The sequence below is a fragment of the Carassius gibelio genome, chromosome B3 (genome assembly GCF_023724105.1).
Source record: "Carassius gibelio isolate Cgi1373 ecotype wild population from Czech Republic chromosome B3, carGib1.2-hapl.c, whole genome shotgun sequence".
Classification (NCBI taxonomy): Eukaryota; Metazoa; Chordata; class Actinopteri; order Cypriniformes; family Cyprinidae; genus Carassius; species Carassius gibelio.
In genome coordinates this window covers 6,558,998-6,575,129 of record NC_068398.1, presented here as the reverse complement: position 1 = coordinate 6,575,129, position 16,132 = coordinate 6,558,998, and the positions used below count along the sequence as shown (strand labels likewise).

Below are 16,132 nucleotides of genomic sequence, written 5' to 3'. Positions count from 1 at the left end.
TGCATTATTTCACTGGACTCTCAGCTGGAAATGATCAAGTGGTTCCTGCTTGATTCCTCCTCCTAGCGTTCAGTTGTACTTTAGTTTTACATTATCAAGGAAACTGTATTGCATTACTGTACCTTTAAGACACACTTGAAATACACTATAAAAAAAAAAAAACACCTGTTCACGTGTGTTTTTGTTCAAGAGGTTTTGTGTAATAGCGCATCTATTTCTATAAATTCTATTTGTCAATTTACTTATTTTAAATTGTAATAATATTCCACAGTTTTACAGTTTTTTAATGTAATTAAAAATAATAAATGTGTTTAAACATTATAAAGGCTAAAAGAAAAAGTGTATAATGCCATTGTCATTTCAAAATGGCATTTAGTTTGTCGTCCATTTGCTTTAATGAAAGCCCATGGATATATAGTATTAGCAATACAATTAACTTCATTTTACATCAAAACCTTTCCATGTTTACATTTTCAAACTCTTGAAACCTTTTCTCCGCCCATATGTTAATGAGCTCATGATGTGATGTTATAAATCATACTGTAGGAGGAGTGCAGGACTGAACGGTTCAGCGCTGGTCTGGTGTGAGAAGTGTGTGTGTGTGTGTGTGTGTGTGTGTGTGTGTGTGTGTGTGTGTGTGTGTGTGTGTGTGTGTGTGTGTGTGCGCTGGACTCATGGGGTTGAAGGTCTCTCAGCGTCTCTTCTGATTCACCAGCCTCTTTTTTTCTCGTCTGGTTCATCTGCCCTCAGAAAATGTGTTTGTCACACACTTCAGAGCAGCAGCAGAGATCACACACAGCAGCAAGCGGAGCTTTGTGTTTCACTAATAAGCTTCTTCTCCATGTGTGACTCCCTTTTAAAGAGCCTGTGTGTGTGTGTGTGTGTGTGTGTTTCGCTGCTTTGAAACTCAATGCTGCTTTGTACCATGTTTTGTGTTGCGTCATGAAAGTGCGTTTTCGGAGTTGTTAAGTGCACTAGATAGGTAAGTTTAGTTTGTACACTTTTGGGGCTGTCATACATAAACAGAAGCGTGTTTCTGCTACAGAATGCAAAATAAAAAAAGTAATTATGACTTTTATCTTACAACTCTGACATTTTTTTCCTCACCTTTTTAGTTTAAATTTCTCAAAAAACAGACTTTGTTCTCATAATTTTGATTCTTGCAAATAAAATTGAAATAAAATAATAATATTAATAATCTGACTTTTTGAAATATAAAAATCAGAGCTGCAAATAAAAAGTAGTAGATAATACTATCATGCTACTAAATAACCTACATACTAACCTACTAAATACTACTTGATATATTTGTTTTAAATGTATATGAGCTATTTTATATATATATATATATATATATATATATATATATATATATATATATATATATATATATATATATATATATATATATAATATATAAGTAAAAAGTAAAGTAAAAATCACAAAAAAGTGCATTATATATATATTTGTATAATGCACTTTTTTTGTGATTTTTACTTTCATGGTATGTTAATAGCATCAATTTGGACTTCCCGTTAATATTAGTAGATTTTCACAACTTATTTTCCATATTTACACTGCTTAAACTACCATTTATTTTTTTATTTTTTGTAAACCAAACTGATATAAAAATGTGTTAAAACTATAAAAAGACAAAAGAAATACACAATACAATAGGATATCCGAAATAAAGCCTAATTCCGAATGTTGATTAAAGCTCTAATAGTCTCAGTGATGCTGAAGGAAGATTGATTGATGTGAAGTGAAAGTAAACTGACGAGCACTGATTCCTCTCTCCCTGTATCAGCTCCAGACGCTCTGAGCTTTCATTGGGAACAGTGGTTTGTTCAGGATCTCTCTGTGTAGCTGTAATTCGCTCTCATTAACGGCGACTGACGGCTCTCGCCTCATTAAGACTCCAGGAAAGATCTCCAGCAACAACAGCCAAGACAAACACTACAAGAGACAATGGAGAAAATCAAGAGCATTTATTTCCGTCCTGCGTTTCCGTTTGCTTATGTGTTTTTTTTTCTTCTGCGTATCATATTGGATACAACAGGCTTTTATGGTTCATATGGTATTATATACAAGAAGAAGATAGGGAGAAAAGCAGATATAAAAGTTATTCTTGCATTTACTTTATAAAATCAGTAAAGATGTCACAGTAAAACGATGCGATGCACGAACAGAAGGCATGTTTGTACAAGTATACTATAAAGGGCTTTTTACTCACTAAAAAAAAGGTCTAAATGATTAATCAGATGACAGAAGTCATGCAGTTTTGGTCATGTTGATCATTTAGAGGCTTTAGAAATGTATCATATATGATACCGCAGGCTTTATAGAGTTGACTATAGCTCAACGCTTGACAAACAGCACTGTGCAGAAAGTGTTTATGTGAAGACGCGTCTGAGCACTGCTAACATTAGTAACCTGTCAGGAAAATCAAAGCTCTCAGTCAAAACATCGTAAGGAGGCTGATTTCCCTTTTTTTCCCGCGCTGTTGAAAGTCCCAGTGGCCTCCGGTTCTCAGAGCGGCTTCTACAACACAGAGTCTGTTCATTAGGAATGATCAAGCGTGTCTGTAATCATCCGTGAGATGTGATCGTTGTTTTCCTGGCCTATTTAAAGTGTGGGGCGGCCGAATTCCCAGATCGGCCCATCAGAGGCGCGGATAGAAATGCCTCATCACTCGCCTCAGACATGCACCGCATTGTTGGGATTGAACATGTGGCCAGATTACTTACAAATTGTAGTTTGTTACTGATTACAAATTGCCTGATAAAAAAAAAAAAAAAAAATGTCAGTAATGTAATCTAGATTACTTATACTAGGTACTACTTTTGGATTACATTTAGATTACTTGTTTGTTAAATTACATCAGCAGTGTTTAGCAACATCCATAATTGTGCATCTCATACATGATATTATTTGACTGAGAGGGGTTTAGTGCAGAAATTCAGATGCATGGGTTGCAAATTAATTTCCATGACATTTATGTGGCTGTTCTATATTGTGACATATGCGAAGGCCGCAGGGGTTTAATGTATGCTTTCATTTGCTCGTGTGTTTGCAGGGTAATCAGGAGGCCAGCAATCCGGCGGACGTGATGGCCCAGACTTACGCCCCGCAGTTTGCGCATCCCCCGCAGAACGGCATCCCCGCCGAGTTCACCGCGCTTCCCAGGCAAGACTACGCAGGACAGAACCGTGTCCCGGATCACGGCCTGACGCTCTACACGCCGGCACAGACCCACAGCGATCTGACCAACGCCGACACTAACACGCCAGCCATCAGCAGCAACACAGCACCGGTGCGTCAAACACACTCATCAACACATTACACACAGTCACCAAACTCTGCAGACTGCTGTACGTCTTGTTTTCCAACACAAGCATTGATCAAGATGCATTCACTTGAGAAGCAATATTACTTTTGGAGAATATAGATTTTGACTTTGATTTGACATATTTGACAAAGGTTTCCAATAGTTGTTTATAAGTAATATAGTTAGCCTTTTTAACCCTTTAAAGCCGTTGCAATCCTTTGGAGTAGCGTGCACTGATGAATTGTTCAATCTAAAAGACTACAAACATGCATTTAGAAAATGAATCTGGGTTTCACACCAGAAACATCACTTGAACTTCATCTGATGAACCTGTGTCACAGAGCATCTAAAAGTGGACCGGGTTCGTCTCCCATAAGTCACTGTAAAATATCGGGATGATGCAGTGATTACGAAGCCGTGGAGGAAGCTGTGCATGAGCAGGTGTGTGAGGCGCTGCTGTGTTTTGGGAGTACATGCTCCTCTGTCCAAAATAATGAGGCGAGAGCGAGCGTTTGACGCCACTGTAACGACGTGTCACCTCGCTGCGGGTGGAATGACATCATCACTGTCATGTATTACTAGCTCCGGCTCGCAGACAGAGTGACACCGAATAAGTGCCGTGTCTGTTTGCATCATTCCTGCTTCATGCGGTCGGGACGTTAATTGATGTTTCTGTGCTGAAGACTCGTCTAAAAAACCAGCACTATGTATTCAGTGCATTGGAGAGTGTTAACACGAATGCAGTGCAGTGGCCTTTATGCAGTTCCTGTTGACAGTTTCATTAGTTTTTGAGGCCTTGCTTAGCATATTGCATCTTATATAATAAGCAAAGTGTAGTTTTCTCAGCGGTTGTGCTCAGAAAATCGTCTCGTCTTTCTGTAATGCTCTTTTAGATTTCTCTATCTCTTTTCCTCCTGGCTTGTTTTTTTTTTTTATGCGTGTACATGCTGTAGCATGAATAATTTAGCGTAGCAGAAAGGTGGACACGCTCACTAGTTAATCTCGTTGGGCCAGGTGGATTTCTTTCTTCTGTGGCTGATAATGCTTCTCAGACACTCAGGGCCCTGCGCTTAAACCTCATTATAAATTATTATTGTGTTGATGGAGAGTGTGGCTTATTAAATGTGCTTAAAAATAATAATAATAATATTTTGTTCGTGTATTAAAGGGGCCATCGGATTCCCATTTTACACAAGTTTATGTGATTCTTTAGGGTCTTAAGCCATTTAAGTTTTTAAGATACTGGAAAAAAAAACACAAATGTCAGGGCATGTTAAAGTTTCTCCAGGACCCCAAAACACCCTCAGACCCCAGAGGGTTAATGAAAAATCTATAACATACTTTTATCTTATAATTTTTCAATGGTAGTGTAAAACAACACCCTTTTTACTCTGTCAAAAACAGCTCTTTTCAAAGCAGTCCGTTGAAGTGTATGTGCCTTTAAATGCTAATTAGCTTTAAATGCTTGCCCCGCCCTTCCCTTCCTCGGGATGAAGAGCTGTTCTCACGAACTTTAGCAGGATTTAGCTGTGTAACTTGCTAATTAGCACAATATCAGGAAAGGCAGTTTGCAAAGATTCATTAAAAACACCTTATACTTATTCTGTAGGTGAAGCTGGATCACGAATGATTCGCACTTACATAGACACATTTATGTAGCTCATAGGTGCATTCCCTTCATAAAAAAAAAAAAAACATAATCCACTGCGTTTTCACTGGCTCAGATATCAGGAGTAAATGACCACTGCTATTACACCCAACAACAAATCATCTCAATCACTTAAGAGACATTCTTGTCTACATCTGCTCCGGCGGTGAAACAATGGCGGACTGTCAATCAACTATGGTGGGAGTGGCCTTCGTCCGTGTGACATCACACAGCCAAGAATCTGAGAATGTCTTGATCTGTGACAGTTCTCGTGATTTATTGGCATTAAAAAAAACAGAAGCACTGGGTATTTATCATAATAGGGTGGTTGCGTAAAGACGCTGCCAACACACATTTATGTACAAAACAATGTAAAAGTGTTTACACCTTTAAGCTTAAATCTAATAATTTAGTTAGAATTATGATTACAAGACGATTATTAGATAAAAGAATAAAATAGAAAGAGAGCTAAATCATTGTGTGATATTAACCTCCACACGTCTCCTCGCACCCCCCCATTACCCAGGGTGCAGTGAGGCGGGAGGGGGAGGAGCGGGGTTGGTGGCCCCGTCTTCACCTGCGGCCCCAGAAACACACTAGCAGAGCGATGGAGTCAGACAGCTGTCAGTGAGAACAGAGCGTGTCAGAGCGCAGGCGAGAGCTATAAAAGAGCACAAACGAGCCTCGTTACTGCCGGGACAGTGATTATCATAATGGCAACAATAAAGCTGACGGTCGTTACGCTGGTTATGATGATGGTGATGATGATGCTGGGGTGATTAATGCCGGGAGATGATGTATCGCACCGAGCAGCACGTTTTGAGTGTGTGTGTAATGAATTATGTACTGCATGTGTCTGCATGCACATACGTGTGATCATAAATCACGTGCCGCATGACTCCACACCAGCACAAGCCGTGTTTCACATGTATTAAACAAAACAAGGTGAATGTCAGGAAACTTGTAAGGAACTTGTTTGGCTCATATTTCACCCCAAAATCAAAAGAAATAAGAAGAAAAATAAAAAAAATCCACCAATTAATTTTTTTTTATGTAATGTCAATAATAATAATAATATTATGATCATTTAGTTTAAAACATGCTCACATTTCACCCTGAAATCAAAAGGAAAATAAGTAATTCACATTTTTAGAACATTATTTCATGACTTTTATACACATTTCCCCATTTTTCATTTCTGTAATGGAGAAAAAAGTATAAACAATGTTATTTAAATTACAGGACTTTTCTTTCCTTTCTTACTTTTTTATGCCATTAGCTTGCTGATTAAAAAAAAAAAAAAAGGAAAAAAATATATATATATTGTTTACGACAATCACATAAAAAAATGAGACTATTACAGTAATGGGAATATAATGAGAATCATCAATGTGAGCTATAAACAAACATATGTGTTACACTAATGAGATTTTGTGTTTAAAATGTGTTTATTGGATTTTTTGTGCAATGCAATAGTATTAAAATAAGGTTTAATTTCATCATGTGTTTTTGTGATAACCTTTTTTTTTTCATTTTTTTATACATTTGTGAGAACCAGTAGTATTTGAAATTTACAAGTGACCAGTGTTATTTTACTACAACTTTGTTTATATTATACGAATAGTTTTCATTTCAATTTAATTTCTTATTTATTTTATTCTCCTTGTTGTCCTTTTTATTTTATTCTCCTGTGTTTTTTATATATATATATTTTTTTTATATATATATATATATATGTATAGTCTATTATTATTATTATTATAATTAATTATTAAGTACATATAGTAAAACTAGACATAAAAAATGAGAAATGCTGAATTTTTATATTTAAATTAAATAAGCTTTTTATTTTTATTTTATTTTATTTTTTTGATAAGAGCTGTTTTTTATGCTTTTAGTTAACGAAAATAATGCTGTAAGTCACATTTGAGACCAGCAGTAGATGAGTTTTTCAGTGAATAATGACTTAAATCTGTGCCCTTTTCTCTCATAAAGCATCATCAGTTACATTTGCAATACTTCTGGCAATAACTCATACAGGATACTTTTATGTTTTTGTGAGATTTGTCAAATTACTGGCAGAACTGACTGCATGTATTTGCACGCGTGCCGCACAGTGTGTGTGTGTGTGTGTGTGTGTGTCTCTGTTACGAGCTGATGCAATAATGTTGGTGCTGTGTGTTGATGTTTTGATGAAGCCCATGATGCTCTGGGGAGATTTGTTGATGTTGTTGTGTACATGCATATGTGTGTGTGCGTGTGCATGTTTGAATGAATCTGAACATTTTTTACCTCAATGATGACATTCTGATGACATGCTGCTGTAAGCGAGCACATGAAAATGAGTGTGTGTGTGTGTGTCGTTCTGCTCGACTGAGCTAGCGGAGAGAGAAAACATCTGTCACACACGTCTAAAGTTTCATTTGTGGCGGATCATCAACATAATGATGGAAACAACAAGCCAATGGCCTCCAAGAGCGCTAGTGTGTGTGTGTGTGTGTGTGTGTGTGTGTGTGTGTTTGCTGGATATTTGTCAGTATATCTGGTGTGTTTGGCTCCTCAGACAGTAACAGGTGGAGATTAATAATCTTATTGTAGATGCATGACCTCAGGTAGGCCACCATAACTCAACGTCTGTTTAGCCGCGTACCGCCGGAGTGAAAAATGATAGCCGTGGATAAGTAGGCTAACTTACTATCCTTCATCTTTTTTTTTTTTATTCCCTTTTCTTTGGTTGTGAGTTTAACCTGGAGGCGCTCATTAACGGACGGCTCTTCTGTCTTTGTTTTGCTCGGACAGACAGAAGACGTGACACAAACAGAAGTTTCCCAGCTGGTGCCGCATTCAGAGTCCACGGAAAAACAGCAGCCCAAACGGTTACACGTCTCCAACATCCCCTTCCGCTTCCGTGACCCGGATTTACGGCAAATGTTTGGGGTGAGTTCGAGAACTACTTGCACTATGACACATTTCTGTTTGCTTTTATCCAGCAGCCTTTTTTCCTGGTTCCATCCCCTCAGGATTCATTCTCTTTGAAGGAATAGTTCACACAAAAATGTGCTGAAAATGTATTCATCCTCAGGCAATACATGATGTAGATTTCTTCATCAGATTTGGGGGAAATGTATCATTATATCACTTGCTCATCAACAGATCCTCTGCAGTGAATGGGTGCCGTCAGAAGGAGAGTCCAAACAGCTGATACAAACATCACAATAATCCACACCACTCCAGTCCATCAGTTAATATCTTTCTGATAGACAAATCCATTATAAGATGCTTTTAACCTCCATCTCTATCCATAATATTGCTTTCTGGACAACTAAACCAGGCACATTTTTGAAGCTAATATTTATGCATACTGTAGATTTATAAATAAGCTTTCCATTGGTGTAAGGTTTGTTAGGACATGACAATATTTTGTTGAGATACAACTATTTTAAAATCTGGAATCTGAAAATGCAAAAACAGTTTGAGAAAACAGCTTTAAAGTTGCCCAAATGAAGTTCTTACAGTAGCAATGCATATTACTAATCAAATATTAAGTTTTTATATATTTAAGGTAGGAAATTATTAAATGTATCTTTATTGAACACAATATTTTTTAAATGTCCTAATGATTGTTGGTATAAAATAAATATTTGCCGTTTTGAACTATACACATTTTGTTACGACTCTCATTCGGACGGCACCCATTCACTGCAGAGCATCCACTGGTGAACAAGTGATGCAATGTTAAATTTCATCTTTTAATTCAGTATGATGAAATTAGATAAAAAAAGAATGAGTAGTTTGTATCACAGGATAATTGCTGTTGGTCATTTCTGTCATAAACAGTTTTCAAATATTAAATATTTTAAATATTTAGCTACTTCATTTGAGAAGCAAAATTACTTATCACATAATTTTAATTTTAAAAAAAATTATTATTAAGTATAATTAAATGCTCTTGTTACTTAAGATATCAAATCTGGAAAAAAAAAAATCTGAAAAAAAAAAAGTCCAAATTAAGTTTGAAAATTGAGAACAAGAAATGCCATTGGGGTAAGAAAATAATCTTGATTTCCCTTTGAAACAAGGGCATTTTTTTATTTCCTTATTTTTCTTTCCTCATTGGCAGAGAGCTTTTTTTCTAAACATAAACTCACTTAGGGTACACTTACAGTTTAAGATATTTTAGAGTATTAGAGTATTTAAGATATTTATAGTCCGAGAGCTCTCAGTCCCTCCATTGTAAGCTCATCCAGTACCTCCAGAAAGGTAATAAAAACATCAAAGTAGTCCATGTGACATCAGAGGGTCAGTTAGAACTTGTTGAAGCATCGAAAATACATTTACCAAAACTAAAAGTTATTTTGGACAGTATACCGTACGCACAGTTTCAATGGAGGGACAGAAAGCTCTCGGACTAAATCTAAAATATCTTAAACTGTGTTCTGAAGATAAATGGAGGTCTTATGGGTTTGGAACGACATGAGGGTGAGTTATTAATAACATAATTATGATTATTGGTTGAACTAACCCTTTAAGTTGTTTTGCTTCAAGTATATCTATATGTTTATTTAAGAGTTGAGTTAATATTTGTAATGGAAAACAAGACAAAAATACTGAGTTAGAACATTTGTATATATCTGAATATATGAATTACATTAAACGTTCTCTGCATATGATATGGTGAACTTACCTTTAGGGTAAATAAGACGACTACAGGCTGACTAAATGAGCACACACACACACACACACCGCTTCCTTCTTATTTGCTAAAATCATCTCAATCATCTTAATGACCCGTCAGCAGCAGGCTGGCCAGAAAAGCTGCTTTAAACAGCACTCATTTGTTTGGGCTGGTGTCGGCTGGTGGCTCTGTCGAAAAGATGATGTTAATTACAGCACAGACCGCCGCATAGCCATATAAATTACATACAACATGCTCTGTGGCCCCTCGCTCGTTTCCCATCATGCTCTGTGATAGCTGGATTATTGTTCTCCGAGGCTGCCAGGTTTGTGTATGCCAAATCAGCACAGTAATTAGCTTGCAGTTATTGTGCATAGGTCGTCCAGAGATATATGATGCAAACTCAGTATGGATGCCAAAAACAATATGGGCGACTGGGGACATTTATTTAATCACTACTAACCAAGCTGGCATCCTTTCTTACTCAATACTTTGGTCTTGTTTTCCATTATAAATATCTGAATGTTCTTAAATCAAGATGCATTTTGAGAAAATCTTACCACTATCTCAGCATTGGATCCTCTGCAGTGAATGGGTGCCGTCAGAATGAGATTCCAAACAGCTGATAAAAACATCCACAATAGAAGCAAAGGATGCATGTTTGAAAGTAACAACAATTTTTAACTTCAGTCGATTAGTTCCTGCTAAAATATGAGTCCATGATCCATAATATTGCTTTCTCAAGTCGCCTCGTCTTTATGACTGGAGAAAACATTATAAATGACTGGCAGCGTTTCAAAGTAAAAAATGTGGAAGTAGTGTGGATAACTTCTGGGTTATTGTGATGGTTTTATCAGCTGTTTGGACTCTAATTCTAACGGCACCCATTCACTGCAGAGAACATGCTAAATTTTTGCAAATCTGTTCTGATGAAGAAATCACATATTTTATGGCCTGAGGGTGACTGCATTTTCAGCAAATTCGAATTTGTTTTCCTTCAAAAGTAAAATGTTTTTACTCAAAAACCCCTTGAAGTAGGAAAAATTAAATATGATTTTCTTTAAACCGTTCTCCAGTAATCATTGGTTTATTTACAACTTTAAAAAAAAATGTTTTACATTGTAGTAGAACCAAATGGATCGCACTCTGCCGTAATTGCTTGAAGCACTAGAGTGCTTTTGCATCCTGTTAGCATGATGAAAGTTAGCTGCATTTGCATAAGACGTCACAGAAGATAAACAAAGGAAATATGGCCATACTTTAGCCGTGTAAGCCCAACACTTAAGACGTAATCACTCACTATAAGCTCCATCTGGCTGCACAGACTCAAGTAAGCCACGCTAATGACTTGATCCCACGCTTACAAAGCTTGGCGGCATTGATTAGCCTCGTGGCTAATGGAGATTTAGCCTGTGGTTAGCAGGGCTGAAGGTTTGCCAAGAGAAAGTAGAGCAGCTAATTAGCTACTTGGCTAACGGAGAGTCAATGAGTGGGGTGTCAGGTTAGCGTCACATGCTAAAGCGCTGGAGTCTGGGAGTCGCTAATGAGTGCAGAAGTACTGGGCTCATTATCCAGAGCCGAGTGGTTTATTACTGAGGATGTCCGTACGGAAATGTGAGGTAGGAGAGAGCATTCCTAGAAGTAAAACCTCTGGCTTTGTGTTGGCTTTAGGGCTGTTTCTTCTTCCCCTCTGCCTGTGGGCCTCAAGGGCTGCTGGGAAATTCTCTCACAGGGGGCCTTACCTTCATCATCGGCTTTCCCGCTGTGCAGACACTATGTTAGCATTCCACCTGCGGCTCTCCACTTTTAAGAGACGGAATTAAAGATCTGCTTAAATCTGACTCCTGTGAGCAGTGAACAAGTCTTCATCGGTATGGAGAGAACCCTCGCATTAAAGAAAAAAAAACCCACCAATCGGAGCACTTCAAAAGACGCAGGGCTCAGAAACTGCCTTCAATACTGCTGTGGTTGGCAGAATACGACATGAGCTTTTTTGGCAGGGTACTTTGTGCATAATTCCCTGCCGGGGAATCCAGCTAATCCAGCTTCTGAAGGAGACTGCTTTCACTCTGGCCATTCAGAATTTAATTGACAATGCCTTTTAAATTGCAGTTTAATTACTGCATATGAATAGAGCTTGCAAACAGGATTGATAATCAATCATTTAAAACTATTTTCTAAACTAGAAAAGCTAATTTTTAAACTGCTATTTTTAAACTGGCCTTTCAGAACACGTCATTTCCCAGAATACACTGCACATGTGTAGAACGTCTTTGAATGCTTTTCTGTTAAAATCTCACTTTGTAAGCTTCCAGTATACCGTTTTTTTTTTTTCCTTAGCAAACTGTGATACTGGCAAGCTGTTGATCACAACCAATTATATCATAATGTAATAATTTGGCAGACATTTATGTGTTTGACAGGCACTTTTATTCAAAGCAGCTTCAATTGTATTCAATCCTCTGCAAAACTACTAAGTGCTTCATTCCCTGCAGCGCTGTGCTAAGGTTTTACTGCATATATGCATGAGAAAACTGCCACCACAGGGGGTAACTGAGCATGCTCAGTAGAGACGACCACTTCCCCAGCCAAACGCAACTTCCCAACCAAACTAATCAATCTCTATCACTGGTCCATTAGGCCTGGTTAAAACAATTAGCATCTGCAGCACGCTAGCCAGGGAAAACCCCACCATACAACACGGAGATCACGCTGGGGAGTTAATGTGTTTGTGTGTCTCTGATTGAGCCCTCTGCAGAATGTGCATTCATTTGAATAAATTGATAGATTTCAGCCTACAGTTTCACACAGATGCTGATTGGATGAGCAATAAGCCATTGCAGCTGTAGCACAAACAAAAAGACCATGAGCACAGAGTCGTTCTTGAAATGTTATCGCACACGGTTTGTTTTAGCATCAGCATGCTCTCAGATGTTGCACTTCAAGTTTGGGGAAATAAAACTGGAGGCATACAAATTAATTTGTAGTGCAGATGAGCTCATTTGATGAGAAATATTGCCGTTTGCAGATTTTAGTATCTTGGTAAATCTGAGCAGAGTGTGAGACATTGTTGAGATCTTTACTGAAACTCTAGAGGAGAAATGCGAGATTACTGGAGTCTGTTTGCCTGGAGAAATGGAAGTCTTCAGCATACTGTACGTCTCAATTTCATTTCATTGAAGTCCAGGAGGAACAGTTTCTTATTAACAGAAGCAGGAATCTTATTCAAAAGAATGCATTGACTCTTCATTTCATCTAACCGCTGTCTAGGAGAAACAACCACAATTTTAAAGACATCTTGTGTGTGTGTGTGTGTGTGTGTGTGTGTGTGTGTTTTTCTTTCCTAATTGCAGTACTGTTAATGAAGATGAAGGCTTCCCGAATCTTTGCATCTCACGTCTAGTGACTCTTTCCTGACCTCTCCTCTCTCACACAAACAGCTAATTAACATTAGCATGTAGTCTGATTAGCATTGACCCCTGATTAGCGTCAATCCCTTTTTTGTAGTCTGTGTCTGTAGACAACTGCACCACTTTTGATCCTATTAGCACTTCCAGTGTCATCTTTCTCCGTCCTGCACGCCACTCGCAGAGGTTTTATTTTCTACCGCAGTGGCCGAATAATGGCGATGCAGCATGCTCGACAGGGTAATTACTTTTAATGAAATAATACGACCATCACAGGCATCAATTAAAAGCCACCCTCACTGTGCACTCATTAAAGGGGTTTGCGCTCGTCCCTCATCCCTTTCTGCTTTCTAACGATCCAAACAGCACGGAAGCTAAATCGAAGATTGTCGAACGTTTCCCCCCTTGGGAGCAATGCCACACAACAAAAACAAGAGAGAGAGAGAGAGAGAGAGAGGAAGAGAGAGGAAAAAGGAGCTTGTCATCAGTCAAAGACAGAAGAAGAAAAAAACAGACTGTACACACATAGTTTAGCTTATATTTATAATAATACAAATTAAATGTGTACATAATTAAAAGCCTGTTTTACTTATTTTTCCCCTCACTCTCAGGCCTCTGATAAGAGCTCAAGCCAGAGACCTCACACCAGAGACTGCAGAGACATCACGTTAGAAAATTCACATCACAGACTTCTAATGAGAAACCTCACACTAGAAACCTCACTACAAAAAAAAAATCAATAAATAAATCACATGAGAAAGCTCACGCTGCAGACTTCACATTAGATAGCTCACTCCAAAGACTTCAGATACATCACATTCAGAAAATTCAAATCACAGATCCGAACAAAACCTCACATGAGAGAACTTGACTTCACTCAAAACGCATCAGATTAGAAACCTCATGCCAGAGACTCCAGATACAACATATTTAACCTCACACCACAGACTTCTAATGAAAAACTGAAAGACCTCACCTGAGAGACCTCACCCCAAAGACCTCACATCATATTAGAAAGCTCACATCATGATTGACCTCATGCAAGAGACTTCACTCCAGATACATTACATTAAAAATATCAGACGATAGACTTCTTCTAAAAAAAAAAAAAATAAATAAATAAAAAGATTCATATGGTAGACCTCACACCAGAGACTCCATATATATCACATTAGAAACCTCAGACCACAGTCTTCCACTGAGAAACCTCACTGAAAAAAACATCTTATTAGAAAGCCTACGCTGCCGACTTTACTTTATAAGTCTCATGCTAGAGACCTCACTTCAGATACTCCAGATACATCACATTAGAAACCTCACACCACAAACTTAGATAAAAAAATAAATATATATATATATATATATATATATATATATATATATATATATATAAAAGAAAAAGCTCACCTGAGAGAACTCACACCAGAGACATCACTAAAAAAAACAACGTATTAGAAACCTCACACCACCGATAGATATATAACCTCCTGGCAGAGACCTCACTGCAAAAACATAAAAAAACTCACACGACAGACTTCCACTGAAGACCTCAAGCCAGAGACCTCACTGCAAAAACATCATATTACACAAAAATGCAAACCTCACCCCAGAGACTTCTGCTGCAAAAGAAAAGAAACAAATCCTCACATGATAGACCTCACGCCAGAGGCTCTATAGACATCACATTAAATATAATTCAATTATTAGAGAGCTCACGCCACAGACTTCTAATGAAAGCTGACATAATAGACCACACTTGAGAGACTTCACTCTAAAACAATATATACTGTAAATTAGAAACCTCATCACAGAGGAACCTTTCTATAGTTTCTAGAATTATTGGTGGAAGTTCCCACTTTTTTGGTGGTTTTAGTTTTTAGTTCTAGAAACTCCAGTTGCGGGAACTAAATGAGCTCCTACTTTAGAGTAGAGTAAAAAAAAAAAAAAAAACTTAAGTGTACCCTGATTGCTCAAATGCATACAAACGAATCCTAGCACCAAGTGGTGCAAAAACACCTTTTGACCTCACACTAATGGAAAACCTCACATGTGAGACCTCATGCCAGAGACTCCATATACATTACCGCTGAAACCTCACTGCAAAATAATCACATTAGAAACCACACACCACAGACTTTACAATATAAACTAATGCAATAGACTTCATATGTGTCACATTAGAAACCTCATATAACAGGCTTCTAAAGAAAACCTCTGGTAAGAGACCTCACTTAAAAAATATCATGTTAGAAACCTCACGCCACAGACTTCCCATGAAAACCTCACCTTGCAGACCTCACGCCAGAGACCTCACTTCAAAAATATCACGTTAGAAACCTCACGCCACAGACTTCCCATGAAAACCTCACCTTGCAGACCTCACGCCAGAGACCTCACTTCCAAAATATCACGTTAGAAACCTCACGCCACAGACTTTACAATATAAACTAATGCAATAGACTTCATATATGTCACATTAGAAACCTCATATAACAGGCTTCTAAAGAAAACCTCTGGTAAGAGACCTCACTTCAAAAATATCACGTTAGAAACCTCACGCCACAGACTTCTCATGAAAACCTCACCTTGCAGACCTCACGCTAGAAGCCTCACTCCAAAAACATCTTATTAGAAACCTCACACCGCAGGCCTCACATTACATACATACCTCACGCCAGAGACCTCAGAGTCTGCAGACACTTAATAATGCTGTGGAATGTGATTATACAGTAGCAACAGAATTGCAAAAGTTTTTCTAAACTAAACTCAGGAAAAGTTGTTTTATGAAGCCTGTAGTGGGAAGCATCTAACATGTCCTGTGTGTTATATAATCTCCAGTTTGCCGGATGCGTGATGTTATTATTTCATCCCAGGTTTCGAACCCCACTTTCTCATGGACACAGAGGCTCCTAATCGATTTATCTCTCTCTTATTCCCGTCTTCATCTTGCTTTTCTCTCCCTCGCTCTCTGTTTCTCTCGCTCTCCTTTTCTGCAGCAATTTGGGAAGATCTTAGACGTGGAGATTATCTTTAATGAAAGAGGATCAAAGGTATGTATGACGCTTGCTTTCTTC

General features: G+C 37.9%; 1 protein-coding gene across 7 annotated transcripts in view; it reads left to right on the top strand.

The window, feature by feature from the left end:
- The window catches only part of rbfox3b (RNA binding fox-1 homolog 3b), a 209,978-nt gene that overhangs the window by 167,688 nt on the left and 26,158 nt on the right, over positions 1-16,132 (top strand). For 6 of the 7 annotated variants that reach the window (XM_052552215.1, XM_052552216.1, XM_052552219.1 and 3 more), the window contains 3 exons: positions 3,077-3,313; positions 7,776-7,913; positions 16,055-16,108. In XM_052552215.1, coding sequence (XP_052408175.1) covers positions 3,077-3,313; positions 7,776-7,913; positions 16,055-16,108 — 429 coding nt within the window. The remainder of the gene's footprint in view (positions 1-3,076; positions 3,314-7,775; positions 7,914-16,054; positions 16,109-16,132) is intronic. The other variant, XM_052552218.1, reaches the window with a different exon arrangement.